Source organism: Vitis vinifera, chromosome 1 (assembly GCF_030704535.1).
Source record: "Vitis vinifera cultivar Pinot Noir 40024 chromosome 1, ASM3070453v1".
Taxonomy (NCBI): Eukaryota; Viridiplantae; Streptophyta; class Magnoliopsida; order Vitales; family Vitaceae; genus Vitis; species Vitis vinifera.
In genome coordinates, this window is record NC_081805.1 from 3,910,743 (window position 1) to 3,930,599 (window position 19,857).

At 37.4% G+C, this 19,857-nt stretch overlaps 1 protein-coding gene across 2 annotated transcripts in view; it reads left to right on the forward strand.

Moving 5' to 3' along the window:
• LOC100264518 (DExH-box ATP-dependent RNA helicase DExH5, mitochondrial) overlaps positions 1-19,857 on the forward strand; it is a 31,546-nt gene that overhangs the window by 5,132 nt on the left and 6,557 nt on the right. For both annotated transcript variants that reach the window (XM_002280097.4, XM_010663935.3), the window contains exons 2-10: positions 7,889-8,043; positions 8,134-8,221; positions 8,597-8,842; positions 10,023-10,118; positions 11,316-11,504; positions 11,627-11,786; positions 11,867-11,997; positions 14,418-14,585; positions 14,680-14,952. In XM_002280097.4, coding sequence (XP_002280133.1) covers positions 7,889-8,043; positions 8,134-8,221; positions 8,597-8,842; positions 10,023-10,118; positions 11,316-11,504; positions 11,627-11,786; positions 11,867-11,997; positions 14,418-14,585; positions 14,680-14,952 — 1,506 coding nt within the window. The remainder of the gene's footprint in view (positions 1-7,888; positions 8,044-8,133; positions 8,222-8,596; positions 8,843-10,022; positions 10,119-11,315; positions 11,505-11,626; positions 11,787-11,866; positions 11,998-14,417; positions 14,586-14,679; positions 14,953-19,857) is intronic.

The following is a 19,857-nucleotide window of genomic DNA, read 5'->3' on the forward strand; positions in this document are numbered from 1 at the left end:
TTAACATCTACTAACCCAAGAATAATATCCCATAGAACTCTAGCCACTATACAGTGTATAAGAATATGATTTACATTCTCTTCTTCACAACCACACAAAAAGCAACAATTAGGGAGTTGCACCCCTCTTATCTGGAGCCTGTCCAGAGTGAGCACTTTCCCCCACGTCGCCTCCCAAGCAAAAAAAGCAACTTTAGTTGACACCCTATCCACTCAGATGCTCCTTGAAGGAAAAACTGAGTCATTAGGGTTGTCCAGCAGCCTATAAGCTTCCTTAACCCTGAATAGACCATTTCTTCCTCGTCTCCACATAACTGAATTTTCCTCCAAAGAAGGCCTATGACCCCTCAAGGTGTGGAGCAACTCCCCAACCATATCCAGCTCCCAATCATTAAAGTCTCTTAAAAAGACTAGGTTCCAGCCTCCTTGACCAGAATTTTGGTCCCACATCTCCTCAATCGTTGCGTCCCTATGCGCGGCCAGGACAAAGAGGTGAGTGAAACAATGGGACATCGGTGTATCAGTGCACCAAGTATCTTTCCAAAATTTGATTTTGGAGCCCTTCCCAACTAGAAACACCAAATTATCCCAACACCAATCGGATTCTTTCAGAATCTCCTTCCAAGCCCCTACTCCAACCGCCCCATTAGCCTTCTTTGACCTCCATCCATGATCCTCTTGCCCATACTTCATTGTGATCACTTGCTTCCAAAGATTATCTTTTTCACAAGCAAACCTCCAAATCCACTTGCCAAGCAAGGCTCTGTTCAGCATGGCTATTTTCCTTAAGCCTAGCCCACCCTTGTTCTTTTCTGTGCAAACCACATCCCATTTCACTAGATGAACTTTCCCCTCCAAGTTTCCTCCCTCCCATAGGAAGTCTCTTTGAACTTTCTCAACTCTTTTAGCAACAGACTTGGACATTCGAAAAATAGACATTTGGTATATTGACATGCTAGCCAAGGTGCTTTTTATAAGAGTGATCTTCCCCCTTTTGGAAATGTACTGCCTTTTCCAAAGCGCAAGTCTCCTCCTAACTCTCTCTTCCACTCCATCCCGCATAGAAGTAGCCCTATTAGGAACCCCTAGAGGGAGTCCCAAGTATTGAGAGGGCAAGGATCCCACCCTGCACCCTAACTCAACTGCCAGCTCAAGAATCTCCTCCACTTCTCCAAGTGGGATGATTTCGCTTTTGGCTAGATTAATACGAAGACCTGAAGCCGCTTCAAACCAAAGAAGAATCCAGCTTAGATGAGAAACTTGCTCCTTACTTGCCCCACAGAACACTATTGTGTCATCAACAAAAAATAGGTGGGAGATATTCAAAGAGGTTTTACTACCACCCTGAATGATGCATCCTAATAAATATCCCCCTTCCACAGCTCTCCTAATGAGGACGTCCAACACTTCCATTCCCATAACAAAGAGATAAGGGGATAGAGGATCCCCTTGTCTAAGCCCTTTAGTGCTAGGGAAAAAACTAGTTGGCACTCCATTAACAAGAACTGAGAATTTGGCAGAGGACACGCAACTCCACATCCATCCCACCTACTTAGTCCCAAAGCCCATTTTTTATAGGACTTTCATTAAGAATTTCCAATTGATGCTGTCATAAGCTTTTTCTATATCCAATTTGCATATAAGGCCCTTCTCTTTTCTCTTCTGCCACGAATCTATCACCTCATTAGCAATTAAGGACGCATTCAGAATTTGTCTTCCCGTTACAAAGGCATTCTGAGCAATGGAGACCACCTTACCAATCACTTTTTTGAGCCTATTAGCTAGAACTTTAGCCAAAAGTTTATAGAGCCCCTCCAAGAGACTGATAGGTTTACAGTCTTCAAGATCCTCAACCCCACTTTTCTTAGGAATCAATACTAGAAATGTATTGTTGAGGCTTCTAACAAAAGAGTTATGCTCATGAAATTCTTTAAACATATCCATAATCTCCTCTTTGGTAAAATCCCAAGCGTTTTGCCAGAAAGCTACAGTAAAGCCATCCGGACCAGGGGCTTTATCCCCATTCATCTCCATCAACGTCGTATAAATCTCATTCTTTGTAAATGGGACCTCCAAGCTCTCTGCTTCTTGCCGGCTGATGTGATCAATTTGAATTCTTCCAATATCCGCCTTCCATTCCATATCTTCAGAAAGCATCTGTTGAAACGAGTTAACAATTTCTTTCCTCACCTCCTGCTCCTCTGACAACCACTCCCCATTAACCTTAATTCTATCCAAAGCGTTGTTTCTTCGATGAGCACTTGCCATTCGATGGAAGAAACCTGTGTTTTTGTCCCCCTCCCTTAGCCAAATCTCCCTTGAAAGCTGTCTCCAATGGGCTTCCTCCAATAGAACCCACTTTTTAAAGGTTTCTTTTGCTTATTTTTTTAAATCAGTTTCCTCCATAGTCAAGTTTCTCTCGCTTTCCACCCGATCCCAGAAATCTACTTGTTGTAGGGTTGAAGATTTGTTACATTCCAGCCTCCCAAAAACCTTTTTGTTCTAAACTTTCAGCTTCTTGTTTATTTCCTTCATTTTAACAGCCAATCTATAGCTAGCGCTGCCCCTGACTTCAATTCCCTGCCACTAGGTTCTAACAAGGTCTTTGAATCTCTCAACCTTAAGCCACATGTTTTCGAACCTAAACGGAGTAGGACCTCTTCTTATTCCACCCCCCTCTAAAACAATTGGGAAATGGTCAGAAATTGGCCGAGACAATCTGCTCTGAGTGACCCCGCTAAATTGATCTAACCAGCTAGGGGACACTAGAAATCTGTCCAATCTCGCCCATGCCTGGTTATTTAGGCCCCCATTCCAGGTGAATTCTCCCCCCTGAAGAGGAAGGTCCACCAGCCCTAGGTCATCAACAATCTCTACGAATCTCCTCATTGTTGAGCTAATTCTCCTCTGGTTGCTCATTTCCCGTTGAAACAGAGTGATGTTGAAATCCCCACCAAGGCACCAGGGGTCATCCCAAAGGCCTCTAATCGCCCCAAATTCTTCCCACATGCCCTCCTTGGCCACTTTGGTAAATGGACCATACACTCCTGTGAACACCCAACAAGCCCCATTTTCTACAATCTTGAATCTACAAGACAACGTGAATTGACCCTCCTCCTAGTCCATAATATCCAGGGCCCTCTTGTCCCAGCAAATCAGAATACCACCCGTAGCCCCCTCCGCATTTAAGGCTCTCCAATCTATAAATCTTCCAGTGCCTAGACTTCTCACAATACCCTCCGACATAGCCTGAATTTTGGTCTCCTGAATACAAATTAAATCCACCCTCTGATCCCTTACATAGTTCTTAATAATTTTCCTCTTAGAGCTTTCATTTGCTCCCCTCACATTCCAGCTTAGAATCTTCAGCTTCATTGGACAACTACAATCTGATTCCCTTTGCCCTGTGAAGGACCTTTCTGCTTATTCCCCCCCTCATAATTGACAAAGCATTCCAGCCTCTTTAATTCCCTTTCAAACTTTGACTTCTCCAGGAGCTCTTTGCTGTGAATCTTTTCCCGTCTCTTTCTGATTTTAATCAGAAAGCTCAGGATCTCCTTTTCCAACCCTTCCGTTGAAAATCCTAGAAATTGGCTGAATTTTGCCAAACTGCATTCCTCTCATATTTCCTCTTTCTCCTTTCTGGCATCTTGATTTTCAGATGCACCAGGATTCCCCTCCTTATCCCTGACCTTATCTCTGTTTCTATTGGCCTCTCCCAATTTCCAGCACCCATTATCATTCTCAGAAGTCCCCTCATACACTGTTAATCATGTTGATTTATCACCCCATGATTCCTCCTCTATACCTCCTGAGCGATCGAAAGACTTCCCCTCCGGAGCCTGATCAGAATGAGAAGAAAGAAGAAGAGGTATCCCCAAAACCCTTTTTCCTTTAGAGTGGAAAATCAATTCATACCTCTGAGCTTCCTCTTCAAGCGCTCGGTCCGTCACTGAGAAGCAAGCTCTCATTTGCTCCCTTCTAAGCTCCTCTGATTCCCAGCTCACCAAGGACTTCTTTGAACTGAGTCCATTTCTGGAAATGAAACAGTCCAAAAGGCCAGCCTTCTCTTGGGGGGCGATTGGGCCAGCCTTTTCCAAACCTTCCAACTCAGTTATCTTGTGGCAGCCCAATTCTATAGCCCGTCTCCTTGACGATGCTGATCCACCAGCCTCCTTTGCCGTTTCTTTTGAATTTGGGCCCAATAGTCCATTAGTCTTAGCCAGCCCATTAGCCTTCTCCATCTCTTTAAGGCCCACGATTGGGCCATATGAGGACGACCAAACCACTTGTCCATCTGTGAAGGCCCATTCCCGGAACACCGGACCATGGATCAGGTTTCCCGGTTCTAGACCTGACTCATTCTCCTGCAGATACCTCACATCGTCTGGCAGATTCAACATCTCGAGCCTCGTGCCTACCAGCTCCTTCCCCACGCGCTTCTCCGTGCATGAATTCATATCACCCCTAACCTTGTTTTTCCTTCTATCATCTGCTTCAGTGTATTTCCGTTTCACCACCGGTTTGATCTCCCACCACAGCGACAGGGCATATACCTCCTCCTCTACTTCAATTTCCAACACACTCGGCCTAAAATCACCTCTCGTTTTGACCAGAAGCCTAGCTCATTGAATCTGCCCCATCGTCTTTGTCCGCTCATCAATTGCTACAAAACCCCCGCATTCCTCCCCTATTCTCTTTAAAATCATTGGGCTCCACAGCGAGATTGGAAGCCCTAAAATTTTGACCCAAACTTCATTTTCTATCTCCTCCTCTGCCCAACAGCCCGTCCTAGGGTTCCAATGTTCCAGCCCTAATTGAATCCCTCCTAGCACTTTGCTCCCTGAGGAAACAATGCGCTTTGCTTCTTTCAGGTCTTCAAACTCCAGCAATGCCTTGCCTTTCTCCAATTTAGCCAGCCCTAACTTGCCTTTTAGACCCTAAGAATTTGCCCAAAACCTTCCCAGCCTTTCCAAGTCCTCTTCTTCCTTTGTGCTGGATTTCCAGCTCGCAACGATGCAGTGCTCCAACTTCTGTAAGTTTCCAAAAGTTTCCTCCCTTTTGACCTTCACATTGATTGCGTTTGAGCCATTCCAATTTGTTCTCTTGACTGTTTCCTCATACGATTTCTCCGGTGCAGATTTTCCGGCGACCCTTACTTCCTGCAAGTTTGTTCTACTGCCAATCGAACCTTTCATTTGATGGATTATCTCCGCCATAGTCGTCCATCCCCTTTTGTCCCTTCTACCTCTCGGTAAGAATATACAAAACCTCTTTCTTTCCAAATCCACAACCCCCAACCTTAGAAATCTTCCCGCTCTGTTGAAACCACGGGTCAGTGAGTACAACTTCCCCTTGTCTTTCCACTCCTTTTCCCATTTCCCTTCTTTTTCGTCTTTTATGCAGTGGATTAGGCCCTCCTTGAAAAGCCCTAAGCTTTCCGATCCTAATCGGACCCATGCCGAGACCCCTCGCTTTTTCTCCACGATGAGAAACTGACGCTTTCCTTTTCTTTCATCCAGGACGATCTCGAAGGTCTTGGATTCCATCGTGAAGCTTCGCTTTCGAATCGCCTCGCTATTCTCACCGTCTTCTCCATCGCACGCGCTCTCACTCTCTCTCTCGCCCTCTCTCTCTCTCTCACCCTCTCTCTTGCTCTCTCCCATCGCCCTTTCTCACATAACCCAACCACCAACTTCATAAGAAGGTCTTGAGACTCTCATAACGAAGAAGGTCTTGAGAGTCGCCTTGTTATGTATTTTTTTGACCTGTGGTATGAAAGAAACTAAGAAACTTTTGACAATGTGGAGTCATTGACTCAATGATTGAAGAGTTCTTTTATTAGAAGTTTGTCGACTTGGGTTAGGGTTGTACATAGCAAAAGAATTTGTGTTTCTAATTGATTTTGTATATTGGGTGGGATCTAGATTAGGGAGGAGCACTTTTTTGGGTTTTCTCTTTTTTGGGTTGTGCCTTTTGTTTCCCTTTGCATACATCCTGTCCCTTCCTGTATAGCTCTTTTTATTAATATTATCCTCTCATTGTTTGCTTATCAAACAAAAAAAAAAAAAAGGAAGAAAAGAAGAATTGACTCACCATATTGTAAAGTTATGCATGTTGTTTGTGATCTTTGATATTTAGAGTGTTTTTGGTGTTAACTTTATAGTTGTTAGAAACTTATGATACATCATGCGATATATTTTTTTATGGAAATTGATATCAATATGTATTGCAATCTGTATCTTATCTTAAGCTATCTTACAATACATATACGATACACTATATGATATGTACTACATCAATGCATACATTTTCAAGCATTTTTCATAATTTTTAAGAAAAATCAAATTCTATTTTTTTTTTGTTAAAAGAATTATTGTATTAATTCTTTGAAACATACATAAATGTTAGAAATTGACCATAAAAAGGAAAAAGAGGTAAAAAAATCTTATATGAAAAGTTACATTTTTTAAAAGAATTATTATATTAATAGTTTAAAATGTACAAAAATGTTAGAAATTGATCATAAAAAGAATAACGAGGTAAAATAATCCTGTATGAAAAGTTACTTTCTTGTCGAAGGTCACAATGAAAGTTATATAAATTTATTTTTGCAATTATATATACATATATATATTTGATAGGTAAATTTTTGTCCTCATTGGGACTTGAACTTGGGGACAAAAATTTAAGAATTTCTATTTGAATGGTTTAAATGTTGATATTGAAAATGATGGTGATTGGTGAATAAAAACTTTTATATAATATATTACTCTTTTTTTTTTATTTCTTTTTTCTAGTGGTTAGGAAGGAATGATGGCGAATATAAAAGTTGGAACTTAGGAGATGACACATAAAGACATATATTTCAACAACAAATATGAGTACATATAACTAGTTAGAATTTTGGACTAAAAATAAAATTTAAAAATTTATTTTTGTGGATTTTGTGATGAACTACGTTAATTCATATTTTGGTTAAGCTAAATTTTTCAAAACCCTTGTATTCAATGTTTTCGTATAGCATGATAAGGTTTAACTTTTTAAGTTGTACTATCTCTCATGAAATTAGTTATATATTACTCTATACTTCATGCTTCCAATATATATGGACATGTATGCATATTTTTTCTATTTGTTCTTCACTATATTAAAAAGCTTATGATACACAATACAAAAAAATAGAAAAATGATACACGATACATTTTATGAGTTAACAACTATGGTTAACTTATTCTATTATGGTACTTTGTCCAGTTGAAATGGTAGTTTTATTGGGTAAGAGCAGAATGAGGGAGGGTGTGGAGGATGGTCTCCTTGTGTTTGTTTGTCATGTTTAGAAAGCATGAAATTAAAGGATTATTTATTTATTTATTTATCTATTCTTTGGAGTGTTCTGAAGTGGCAGTGACAGAATTTCTTTCTCAAATCCCTATTTGCTTGGTCAAGAGGTCATTTGGCGATTGAGATCTTGTCTTTTCTTTAAGTCCTATTGATAATCTTGAGCTTTTTGTATTTTCTTTTGTTTGTCTCTATGTCTCTTGGTGCTCTTTGTAAGGGTTTGCTAAGTGCCCTGTTAATTGTTGCTGCTTACACATGCATAATAGTGCTTCACCATATATTTTACATATAAAAAATTTAATCATAGTTTGCATTTCAAGGGCTATTTTATTGCTGCTTATTTCAGGCTATTTAATCTTTACTTGCCATCCATTTGGAGGATATCTTAGTCTATTAAATATTTTAATCATTGTGTTTTTTGTCTCCTTAATTTTGTATTGAGCAAGACACAAATTCGTGCATGCATTTACCAATGATGCATAGTTATAGATATTACAAATTCTACAATTCCTACAGTGGTTGTTTACTGTTTAAACCCTGCTTTTCAGGGTGCTTCAGCCCCTGATACCATTGATGAGTGGAAGTGGAAGTTTACTATGCTTTTACGCAACAAAGACAAACAAGAGTTGGTGTCAAGGGAGAAAAAGGACAGGCGTGATTTCGAGCAAATAGCTATTTTGGCAAGCAGAATGGGTTTGTATAGGTAACTTCAACTTCAATAGAGTAGCTGTTCTTATCATTGGATTTGCACTTAGTTACCATATTGATTTCAAGTTGTCATTATCTTTGGCAGCCATCTATATGTAAAAGTTGTTGTCTTTAGTAAGGTTCCACTGCCAAACTACAGATTTGATCTAGATGACAGGCGCCCACAGAGGGAGGTATTTTCTTGTAGCCCTACTCGCTTAATGCAGTTCATCTTTGTTTGATAGAATTTTGATTCACATATCACTACAATACTCTGAATTCATTTTTGCTGCTAGAAAATTGCTACCTCCTCTTTTTTTTTAATTTATATTTTATCTTCTCTATCCTTTGAGCTAGACACAAAATTGCCTCACCCTCTCATTTCCAAGATACTGTAAATTTCAATTTATTCCTTTTTTGCTTAGCTAGATTGCTTTTATTGTTTGAAACAGATTAATATACTTGTTTATTTTTTCATGTTTATTGAATGTCTTTGTAAGTGTTTTTTTGCTTCTCCCTTATTTGCATGCTTCTGGAGCATCTAACTGAAGCTCTTAAGAATTAAATAGGTAATTCTACCTCTTGGTTTGGATAGAAGAGTGGAAGCCCATCTTGAGGAGTACCTTTCTCAAAAGTTTACGACAAATGAAAACTTTCAAGATATTGCCTTCTCTAGATCAAGTAGTACTAGTAGCATTGCTACTGATGAAGGGCTTTTTGAGCAACCAGAGCCACTTGCAGTTAGTAGATCTGTCATTGAGAAAATTGTTTGGCGGAGGAGTTTGCAACTGCGGAATCAGCAACAAGCATGGCAGGTTTACTTTGTCCTTACCAATCTGGAAAACACATTTTTTCTATAGCCAAAGGGCAACATTCTACAACATTATGAGCAAATAACTAATATATAATTCTAGTCTAGACAGAGCCGACAATATATTAATCATTCACTTTCCATGCATAAATGAAGTTTGGACATCATATATAGTCTATGTTACAGCCTTGAAAATTGATCTAGGCATGTTTGCTTGCACTATAAGGATAGTGATTAGCTGATTAAGTAAATATTATGTGCTTCTGTATGCATGCTCGTGCTTTTCTTTTTAAAGAGGAATAACTCCGATTTGCCATGCATGTAGGAGTGAATGACTGAATGAGTTGATGAGTGAGATCATAGGTGGATGTCATAGCCTTGAAAATCAATCTAGTCATGCTTGCATGGGCTATAAGAATAGCACTTAATTAATTTGGTATGTATTTTGTGAGTGTATGTGTGCACATGCGCGTTTGTTTGTTTTTTTTTTTTTCAAAAGAAATAAACCTAATTTGCTATACATGTAGGAGTTATTCTAGAAAAAGACAAGTGTGGTTACATACATTCACTTAACTTTTGTTTTCTGTTAGATGTTTAATCCTAAAATCATTTGCTTAGCAACAAAAATTAAATAACTAGGAAACAAAAAACTAAGCCCTTTGCTTTGGCCTTTGAGAGTGGTTATACCCCTAAAACTTAGTAAAAGCATTGTCCATGGCTAACCATCAGCTAAACTCCTATGCTAGTTTGCCATCCTAGCATTGTCCATATTTGTAGCAATTTGAACCAAGAAAGTGCTAGAGCATTGGCAGTGCTGAAAGTTCCTAATTTTTTTAATATCTTTTTGTGTGCTGCTGTGGTAAATACTGGCTTCATGTTACTTTCTTATTTGATGGGGGAAGGTTTTGCAAATTAGTTGAGGTTTGAGTTGATGTTTTAATTATGCACTCTGTAATTAAGAAATAAAACCACCTTCTTGTGGGCTCTTTATTCATAATTAATACATTTCTTGTTATTGATAAAAAAATAAAAAATAAAACTTGTAATCTTTACTTGACATATAAATACAAAATAATCATATTGCTATAATTTTATTTCCCATTAAGTTTTTCTGGTTCTAAATCCATATAGTTGATTTTCATATAGAATGGTATGGATGCTTGTGATAATTTTTTTTGATATAGGAATCTACAGAAGGTAGAAAAATGCTGGAATTTCGTGGAAGTCTCCCTGCTTCCAAAGAGAAGGATGCATTACTAACAGCCATTTCAGGAAATCAGGTATGACAAAATTTTAATATTTTGTTCTTATTAATTGGTTGATTGTGGTTCCTTTCTTTCATGAACCCCTAGATAAAAGGACCGAGTTTTTGACAGGCATGGATTTTCTTTGCCATGTGGTTTGTTGTCTCCTTTGATGGATAATCCATCCTTCTTTTTGCACTGTTTCATTTAGATTCAATGAAATGAAATGCTTATTTCTGACCCAACAGAAAAAAAAAAGTGACAAGCATGGGTTTCCAAATCAAAGCTTTCTTGTTTGCTCTTCAGGGAATTGACACTATTTATTCATTTACTTGTTTGGATCAGAAACAACAAATTTACAAAGAATGAATAAATCATGAATGGCCACGAAGGATGTGGAGCTCTTAGACTAAAAAGGAAAGATGCTTTACAAAGGATATCTATTCTGATTGATTACTGTTACCCTCACAGTAAAAATCTGCCTTCTTTTTTGCTACCATGTTCAATACTTTTCAGAGGTCTTTTAGAAGCAGTTCTTATGAGTAATGTCGATCCATGAAAATATTTTTTAGTGTGTGCACCCTCAAATAATGAATCATACTTTTGATTTGATTTCACCAATGCCATAAGGTACTCTGAACTTTCCCCATGTCTGTTCAGGATCAGAATCAACAATGATACTTGAAACTACATCTTTCTTTCCTTTTTTCTTTTCTTTTTGTTTTGTTTTTAAGTTGCTTATTTTAGTAAGTTTAAGTTAAATCAACTTACTTAGTTTGCCAATTGGAATGGAAAAGTTAAATGCAATTTTGGTAGGTCCTTGTTTTGGGGCACTATGGCAGTTGTGATAATGTTTTCTAAGATCTGTAATTTGGTTTTGTCGAACCATCCAGGTTTATCATTTTGGTTATGTCCAAGTAGTTCTTTTATCTGTCACAGATAATGTTGCCAATTTATATAGAGATGTAGAGATGTCAAAGTAATTGTTTTTATATGCAAGAATAGAAGGTTTAAGAGTACAAACTGATTATGCTAATTTCAAGCTCAATAGCTAAGGACAAACTGATTATGCTAATGGCAAACTCAATAGCTATGACAAACTGATTATGCTAATGGCAAACTCAATAGCTGGGCTTTTATCATGGCATTGCTTTCTTTCCATGCTTAATAAATTGTTTGATAAAGGTAATATTTTGTATTATATCTGATTAAAAAATATTTCGTATTATACAGGTGGTTATTGTCTCAGGTGAAACTGGTTGTGGCAAGACCACTCAAATTCCCCAATTCATCTTAGAATCTGAGATTGAATCTGTTCGTGGAGCTGTATGTAGTATTATATGTACCCAGCCTAGAAGAATATCTGCCATGTCTGTTTCTGAAAGAGTTGCTGCAGAAAGAGGGGAGAAATTGGGTGAATCCGTGAGTTTCTATCTCAAATACACTTGTCCTACAACGTTTGTCATAACCATGGTCTTTTTCGATCACTTTTGACAAGAAAACTAAAATAAAGTCTTTTTGCTTCTTGGCTTCGTATGCTAAAGGTTGGGTATAAGGTCCGGCTAGAGGGCATGAAAGGAAAGGATACTTGCCTTCTATTTTGCACCACAGGCATCTTGTTGAGAAGATTACTGGTTGATAGGAATTTGAAGGGCGTAACTCATGTTATTGTTGATGAAATTCATGAGCGTGGAATGAATGAAGGTAAAATGTGGACTTGATGTTCTGTTTTTCCTTGAGAAGAGGAAATGTGATTTCTTACCATGATACATGTTTGATTCCAGATTTTCTGCTTATTGTCCTGAAGGATCTCCTTCCTCGCCGGCCAGAACTGAGGTTGATTTTGATGAGTGCAACCTTAGATGCAGAACTTTTCTCATCCTACTTTGATGGGGCTCCAGTTGTCCATATCCCGGTAATTTTAAGATGCCAATGAACATTGAGTAGCATTTTCCTATCCCTGCTGAATTCAATCAGTTGATTCCATGATTAAGCAAATATGATTTAAGTATTTATTTCTCTTTTCTTTTAATTTCATACTTCTCTCCTTGTTTGAAGTTAGATGTTTTAGTATCATTTATTTTCATGCATGAAGGTTTTGTTTACCGGTGTTCAATACTTCGACTGATTGGGTTAATGCCTTCATTATGATTTGCATAGTGTTTGTAATTGGTCAGGTTGAAGGGTTTCTAATCAGAATCCAACCTATTTATGATCAGGTTGCATTGGCTAGACTAAGGCGGTGTTTGTTTTTCGGCTGAATAGAAAAAGCCAAAATATGTGACTTTTTCTATTCAATTAAAAGTAACCTCTTAACATCATCCAACATCACTAAAGTGAACTTGTTATCAATATATTCAATTTAGTTATGTTAAATGATATTAACAGGTTACTTTTAGCTGAATAGAAAAAGCCAAATATTTTGGCTTTTTCTATTCAGCCAAAAAACAAACACTACCTAAGTCCAGATCTATTTGGATTCAAATTTCAAGGAATGTTAAAATTTTAAAAATATTTTGGTTGTATTAAAATATCATCAAAATACTAAGAGAAAAAATAGTATGAAATACTTAATCAAGTTAATTAATTAATACTAAAAGGGTTGAGTTTAGGTTGGGGTTGCCAGGGTGGAACACAAACCTTTATAACTAAGTAGGATTTTGGTTGATATGTCCACATCTGAGTCCATACAAGAAAACAAGAATATCAAGTTGATAGAAATAGAGTATACATTGGTTGGTCTGGAACTAGGGGGCATTGGAGTTTGAAGTTCATTAAGGATTTCTTGGATAGGGAACCTGAGAGAGTGAGTGGCTTTATGGGTTAGTTACATAGGAGAGATACATGGTTAAAGGCAGCCACACTGAGAGCATATTTTTATGTGGTAGGGAATAGAGAAAGGTACAGTTTGGAAAGAGGCTTGGGGCACTTTGGCCCCTCACAAGTAGCTCTCTTTGGGTGGCCAACAGTGTGGGAGAGAATTTTATGCCATTGGCCAACTTATGTGGCAGACCCCTTACAAGCAGGTATTACATGTGTAAAAGAGGGAAGAAAAAATGGCTCAAGGCTGGTACTATATGGTTAATGAAATTTTGATGTCTAGCTGGTAAGAGAGGTTGCTGGAAGAGGTAGAAGAAAGGATGTAGGGCATTTCATGATTATGTAATATATTTTTATAATATGGAACAAGAAGAAGTCATGCATATGTTCTGTGTCATTGTCCATTCATATGCTATATTTTGAAGTGTGTCCCTGCAGTGTTGTTCTGGGGTGTCTTTGGAAGAGGAGGAGTTGTAAGGTGTTTTGGATTTTGTCACTAGTATGGTTTTAGCTTATCACATCCAAAGAATTCAAGTGCAGTTGAGCTTAAGTTGTATATCAGTTAGACGAAACAACCATTTTTATTTAAACTCTTATGATGACTCTATGCTTCAAGTTTGTGGATGATATTCCTCTTTAGTGATTACAAGCAATTTACATGTTGAGGTTGTTCTCTATGAAAGGAGGTGTCACAGGCCTTTTTGTGTAGTCGAAGGGAAAATTTTGAAGGATGAAAGAAAGCAATCTCATTTGAAATTACATTTTTTTACCATCATTTTCAGTTCTTCATATATGATGTGGCTGAGTTAGGCTGATACAATATATTCTGACAGCCTCCAAACTTGATACCGCCTGCCAGCATCCTTCTAAATGGGAGTACTTTTATATTTTTCCAGCTTCTCTGCCTTCACCAACAAAGAAGGTCCTCTAGTTTAATTTGAATATTTGGCTCAGAGGAGACATAAGTTGATGAAACCTTTTATCATCACTCCCTGAGACAGGAAGGTTGAACTGTGTTAGTTGTACGGGTAGCTTTCTCAGTCTCAAAGTTATGAACCAGAGCAGATTGAGCGGCTTTGAAAGGATGTTGAACTGTTGTCTCACATCCTTCAGAAAAATTAAGCTTTCAGAAATGCCTAAATGGTACTTGTAAAAGAGAAGTCCTTGCCATGATTTTTTTTTTCTTCAACTTTTTGATCCAATATATGGAGTTCCTCTTTCGTGGTTACTGGAACTTGTTTCCTTATCTTTTATTTCATGGATATTCTTGTATAGGGCATGTAAGAAGGTTGCCTATTAAAAAGAGCATACAAGATTGTTATGTGCTGCTGATTAAACTTATCCATTGAGTTTTTAATACTCCTTTAGTTTTATTAATTAATTAATTTATTTATTTTTAGTTTTCTTATTGCTTACAGTTGGAAATTTTAGTCAGAGTGGAGGATGAAAACTCCCATGTAATGGTGGAGCTCATGTCTTTTTTATTTTATTTTTTTAATGTTTTCTGTGATGTAGGGTTTTACATACCCAATTAGAACGTATTTCCTGGAAAATATTCTGGAAATGACAGGATACAGATTGACTCCGTACAATCAAGTTGATGATTATGGTCAGGAAAAGATGTGGAAAATGAACAAACAAGCTCCAAGAAAGAGGAAGAGCCAACTTGCTCCTGTAGTCGAGGTATTCAAAATTTTTGAAAGGTTTCTGTTTCTTCATTGCATTTTCTAGTATCCCCTGTCACTAATTTTTTGTTTCTTTTTCAAATATTAACTAGGATGCACTCAGAGCTACTGATTTCAAGGATTATAGCCCACAAACTCAGGAATCTTTGTCCTGTTGGAATCCTGACTGCATTGGTTTTAACCTCATAGAAAACCTTTTATGCCATATATGTGAGAATGAATGTCCTGGTGCTGTTTTAGTCTTTATGACTGGGTGGGATGACATAAGTTCTCTGAAAGATAAGCTCCAAGCTCATCCCATATTGGGAGATTCAGACCAAGTTTTGTTGCTCACATGCCATGGTTCTATGGCTAGTGCAGAGCAGGTAATTTAAATATATATATATATATATTAATAATCTATTTCATTGGTCTGAATAAACGTGTGCTACTCAGTTCTGCATATGTTACAGCACATATCAACTGGGTTAAGTTGCCTTTTGCCTGCTAGTTGAAGCATGGGTTGTTTAAATATCGTTGATCAAAAAAAAAAAAATGGGTTGTTTAAATATCTTGCTGTTAATTGTATCCATGTCTTTTTCATGAGGTCTCACTGGCCTCATCATAAGTTTTCTCTAGAGATGAGAAATGATTTCTATTGGCACCCCTATTCCTGATCACATAATGGAACTCTGATATGACATATTATATTAACTTTGTTCAATTCTTTTTCGATCTGTTAAGCAAGAGTTCCCACTTTGTCATTATTAAATTTCTCTATGGATGGCACAATGATCTTGTTTGGTGTTCATGTACCACCGCTCATGTTTTAGGTAATAATATATGATGTGTGTGGTGTATATGTGAAAATAAAGCATTTTTTGCCTGCATGGACACACATATGGTCACTTTTTAATCGTGTAACTAAAAAATAATGCTACACTAATTGTAATACTAACACTAATGCTAATACTAACACTAATACTAATACTGCTACTACTACTACTACTAAAAGTAATAATATTAATAATAATGGTAATTATAGTGAATTTTGCCCATTATATCAGTGCCTTTCAATACTTGCTTTTTGTTCTTTCCTTAATTTGATTAGAAGAGTTTTTCGCCCTTGAGGTTTATCTCAGGTGGCAAGTGGTTGGGGTGAGAATATGGGAAGTTCTAGGTTTAATTCCTAGGACAAGAAAAGAATAAAATAAAATGTTCCTATAAAAATACTGCTGTAATAATAATACTAACTTTGATTCTAAAGTGTTGGCCAATAGACTTAAGAAGGTGGTAGGTAAGGTGGTGTCAAAATCCCAAAATGCCTTTGTGGAGGGAAAGCAAATTCTGGATGCAATGCTTATCACTAATTAGGCTATTGACTCATTGATGAAAAACAATGATTATGGTTTAATTTGTAAGCTCGATATTGAGAAGACATATGATCATGTTAATTGGGACTTCTTGTTGTTGGTTCTAAAAAAGATGGGTTTTGTGAAGAAGTGGATTAATTGGATTAAATGATGTATTTTTGCAATTAGATATTCTGTCCTTGTCAATGATACTCCATCAGGCTTTTTCCAAAGCTCTCAAGGTTTAAGGTAGGGGGACCTTTTCTCGCCCTATTTATTTGTGATTGCCATGGGGACACTCATTTGTTTGCTCAAGAGGGCTAAGGTTGGAGGTTTCTTGTCGAGTTGGCGGGTGAGGGGCAAAGATGGAGAGGGGATGGAAGTTTATTTTTTGTTGTTTGCCAATTATACGTTAATCTTTTGTGAGCGTTCTCAAGACCAATTCACTTATTTCAGGGGTAAGAATTGATTTGGAAAAGAGTGAACTAATTCCAGTAGGGGATGGTGGAGAACTTAGAAGAGTTGACTCTAGAGTTTGGTTGCAAGGTGGGTGCTCTCCTGTTTTCTTACTTGGGTCTTCCTTTTAAGTTTGTAGTGTTGTTGGATGGAGCGGAAGAAAGGCTTTTGCAAAAGTTTTGTTATGTGGAAAATACAGTATATCTCCAAAGGTTGGAAACTAATCTTGATTTATAGCACTTTATCTAGTATGCCTATCTATTTTATGTCTTTTTTTTTTTTTGTATTCTAAGGACAGACAGGGCGAGGTTGGAGCAAATTCAAAGAGGTTTTCTCTAGGTAAGAGGGGCTCTTGAGCAAAAATCGCATTTAGTAGGGTGGGCTATTGTTTGTTCAAACAAAAGTAAAGATGGTTTAGGGGGTTAGGAATATTTTGACACTCAACAAAGCCTTGCTTTGTAAATAGAGTTGGTGTTATGCTGAGGATAGGGGGGCCTTTTGGAAATAAGTCATAAGTGCAAAATATGGGGAAGAAGAAGAAAGGTGGTACCCGCTAGGGTAGCCCAGTTGGTTAGGGCGAACACTGAGAAATGTGGTCTCAGTAAGTGACACCTGGTCCTGAGTTCAAATCCTACCACTGATGATACTTTGAATTTACTCGTTTCTGGTTATTGGGGGTTGGCCAGCACTCCAAGGTTTGGGTCCCCATGGAAAGTCCTAAGGGTTTGGCCATGGAAGGTTCCTCAATTATAATAATAATAATAATTAAAAAAAAAAAAAAGAGGAAGGTGGCACTCCCATGAAGTGAGAGAAGGGTATGAGGTAGGATTATGGAAAGTCATTAGGAAGGATTAGGATATTTTGACTTCTAGAGTTGTCTTCTCAGCGGGTAATGAATGGAGAGTGAGATTTTGGAAGGATAAGTGATGTGATGAATTGCTATATAATACTTTTCCTTCTTTATTTGTTATTGTTGTTTCTTAGGAGGCTTGAGTGGAGGATGTTTGGAACCCCTCAAATGAAAAGGGTTGTTAGCCGCCTTCACCCCCCCCAACTTCTCAATGATCAGGAGGCATAAGGATGAGGATGATAAGGTGATTTGGACAGTGTCAAAGAATGATAAATTTTTTGTTGAAGCCTTATACTTGGGTTTGGAGCTGGAAAGTCCAACTTCTTTTCTAGTATGTGTTATTTGGACCTCTTGGATGTTGCCGAAGGTGGGTGTTTTTGCTTGGTTGGCTACATGGAATAAGCTTTCAACCTTGGATCATTTACAAAGGAGAGGGTGGTCTTTGACAAATAGATGCTTCCTTTGTCATTTAGAGGAAGAATCCATTGATCACATCCTCATTCACCTTATCAAGACAAGGGATTTATGACATTTATTGTTTTTCTTGTTTGGATGTCATGGGTGTTTCCCTCCTAGGTTAGAGAGATGCTATTAGGATAGCATGACTCTGTTGTGGGTAAAAAACGGGAAAAGGCGTGGTAGGCTACTCCCTTATGCTTATTTTGAACAATTTGGAAGGAAAGAAACATTAGATTATTGGACATTCTTTTCAAGGGCTAAAACACTCTTTTTTTTGTAACCTTTGGGTTTGGTCTAAGTTGTTTATAGTTTTAGGTCCTTCTACAGTAGGTTTTGTTGATTAGTTGAGCTCTTTTTTAGGGGATGGTGTTTTTTGTTGCCCCTCTTTTCTTTTGGTGGTGTTTTTAGTTGTCCGTTGTATACTCCCTATGTACCTTAGCATGCACTATTGGCGCTTCTTTTTATGATATTCCCTTGCTCTACCCATCAAAAAATAAAAATAAAAATTATAAGCACTATAATAAGAACTTCTCAAACACTACTAAAAGGTTCAGATTTGGCTTACCAGTCCAAATAGGGCCTAAGACTTGAAAAGAGGCTTGACAATTTTTTGAATTCATATGCTCATGGGCTATTTTGGGTCCTGTTTGCTTCAGCAGTAGAAGTAGAAATAGTTGTTGTGCAATTGAATTTATATTTGAGAGTTATACTTTAAAAAAATGTTTTTATTAAAAATAGGAATAATTTTGACATTTTAAAAAGATTCTAATTAAATAAAAATCTTCTTTCCACTACATGTTTGAGAAAAAAACATGAGTCTCTTTGCCTTTCTAAAACGTGGGTAAATCATGTTGGAAATTGTGGAACTCACATTTGTGAATTTTATCTAAACACTCTTAGAAGTTGCATTTAACCTGCAAATGCTGCATTTAGCATTTAAGAAGCTCTCTTCCAAACAGGGTCTTTATATGTTTGACTTTCACATTTTCTTACGTATTTGGTAGCTCAAATGGGAAAGCAAAAATTCTTCCTAAAATCAAATTCCCAAAAACTGAATGATTGCACTTTTGATGTCAATTGGATGTACAAAGCTAACTCCTTGCCTGCATTTTTTTTATCTTCTCTAAAATTTTTCCTAGTTAGCAAACTAGACCTGCTCAAATTTGACCATGGGTCATTCTATGCTTTATTCACTTCTGTCGAGCAAATGCAGCACAAAGACAATGGATAGTATTATACACAGCTGCATCATCCATTCTTGATGATCAAGTGGGTACATAGATTTTCACAGTAATTTATCTGATCCATGCTATCCAGTTTAACCTCATTGTCAATTATAGTGCAAAACAATGTAATTGACGATCAGAATTCTTTTCAATTACTACTGAGCCTAATACACCAATTTTTAGGGACCAAACTATGGAAACTCTGATATTCTGAATGTTCCAAGTGATATGGGCGCTCACATTCTTTTGTCCAGTCATCTTTCATCCTTAACAATCATGAGGTATGCAATTATAAGTAATATTTTTCTGTGCCCGGAGCATGAAGGACCAATCTCAAAGTGTATTCATTTTTGCACTAAGAAAATCCACTTACATTACACAAACACATGCATTACCAATTTTAGGTTGAGCTGCAAATTGTACAGAGGACTGATGGCAACTTCAATCTTTGATACCTAGATTATGCAACCTAGTTGTAGATCAATTAGCCAACATGGAGCATTGATTCATGAGGCTTTTGTTGGGGACTCCATACCTCCCTGAGATGATTTGCTTTTAGATCTATGATTGCCCTTGTGGTCTTTGCTCTTGTTTTCTGTTTCTCTGTTCTTTTATACTCTTATGGTGACTTTTGGTTTGAAGGGTAAGTCATCCTTCCTCATAACCTCTAATCATGTAATGAATTTATTTGTTTTTTCCGGTTTAAAAATAAAAATATGAATAAAATAAAGTAAAATAAAAAACTTAAAATTTGAGAAAGCTTTCTTCTATTAGAAAAGAGTTAGGATTGAGTCTGAATAGCCTGAATTGTGGTTGCCAGTTGGAAACTCTTATCGTGTAGCCTCTGGGTTCTAAATTTCAAAAACACAGACTGCATGGGATTTTTAATCAAGAAATTAGGGACAGAGATTGAAATTGGAACCACAAAAGTTTTTTAATTGAACCTGA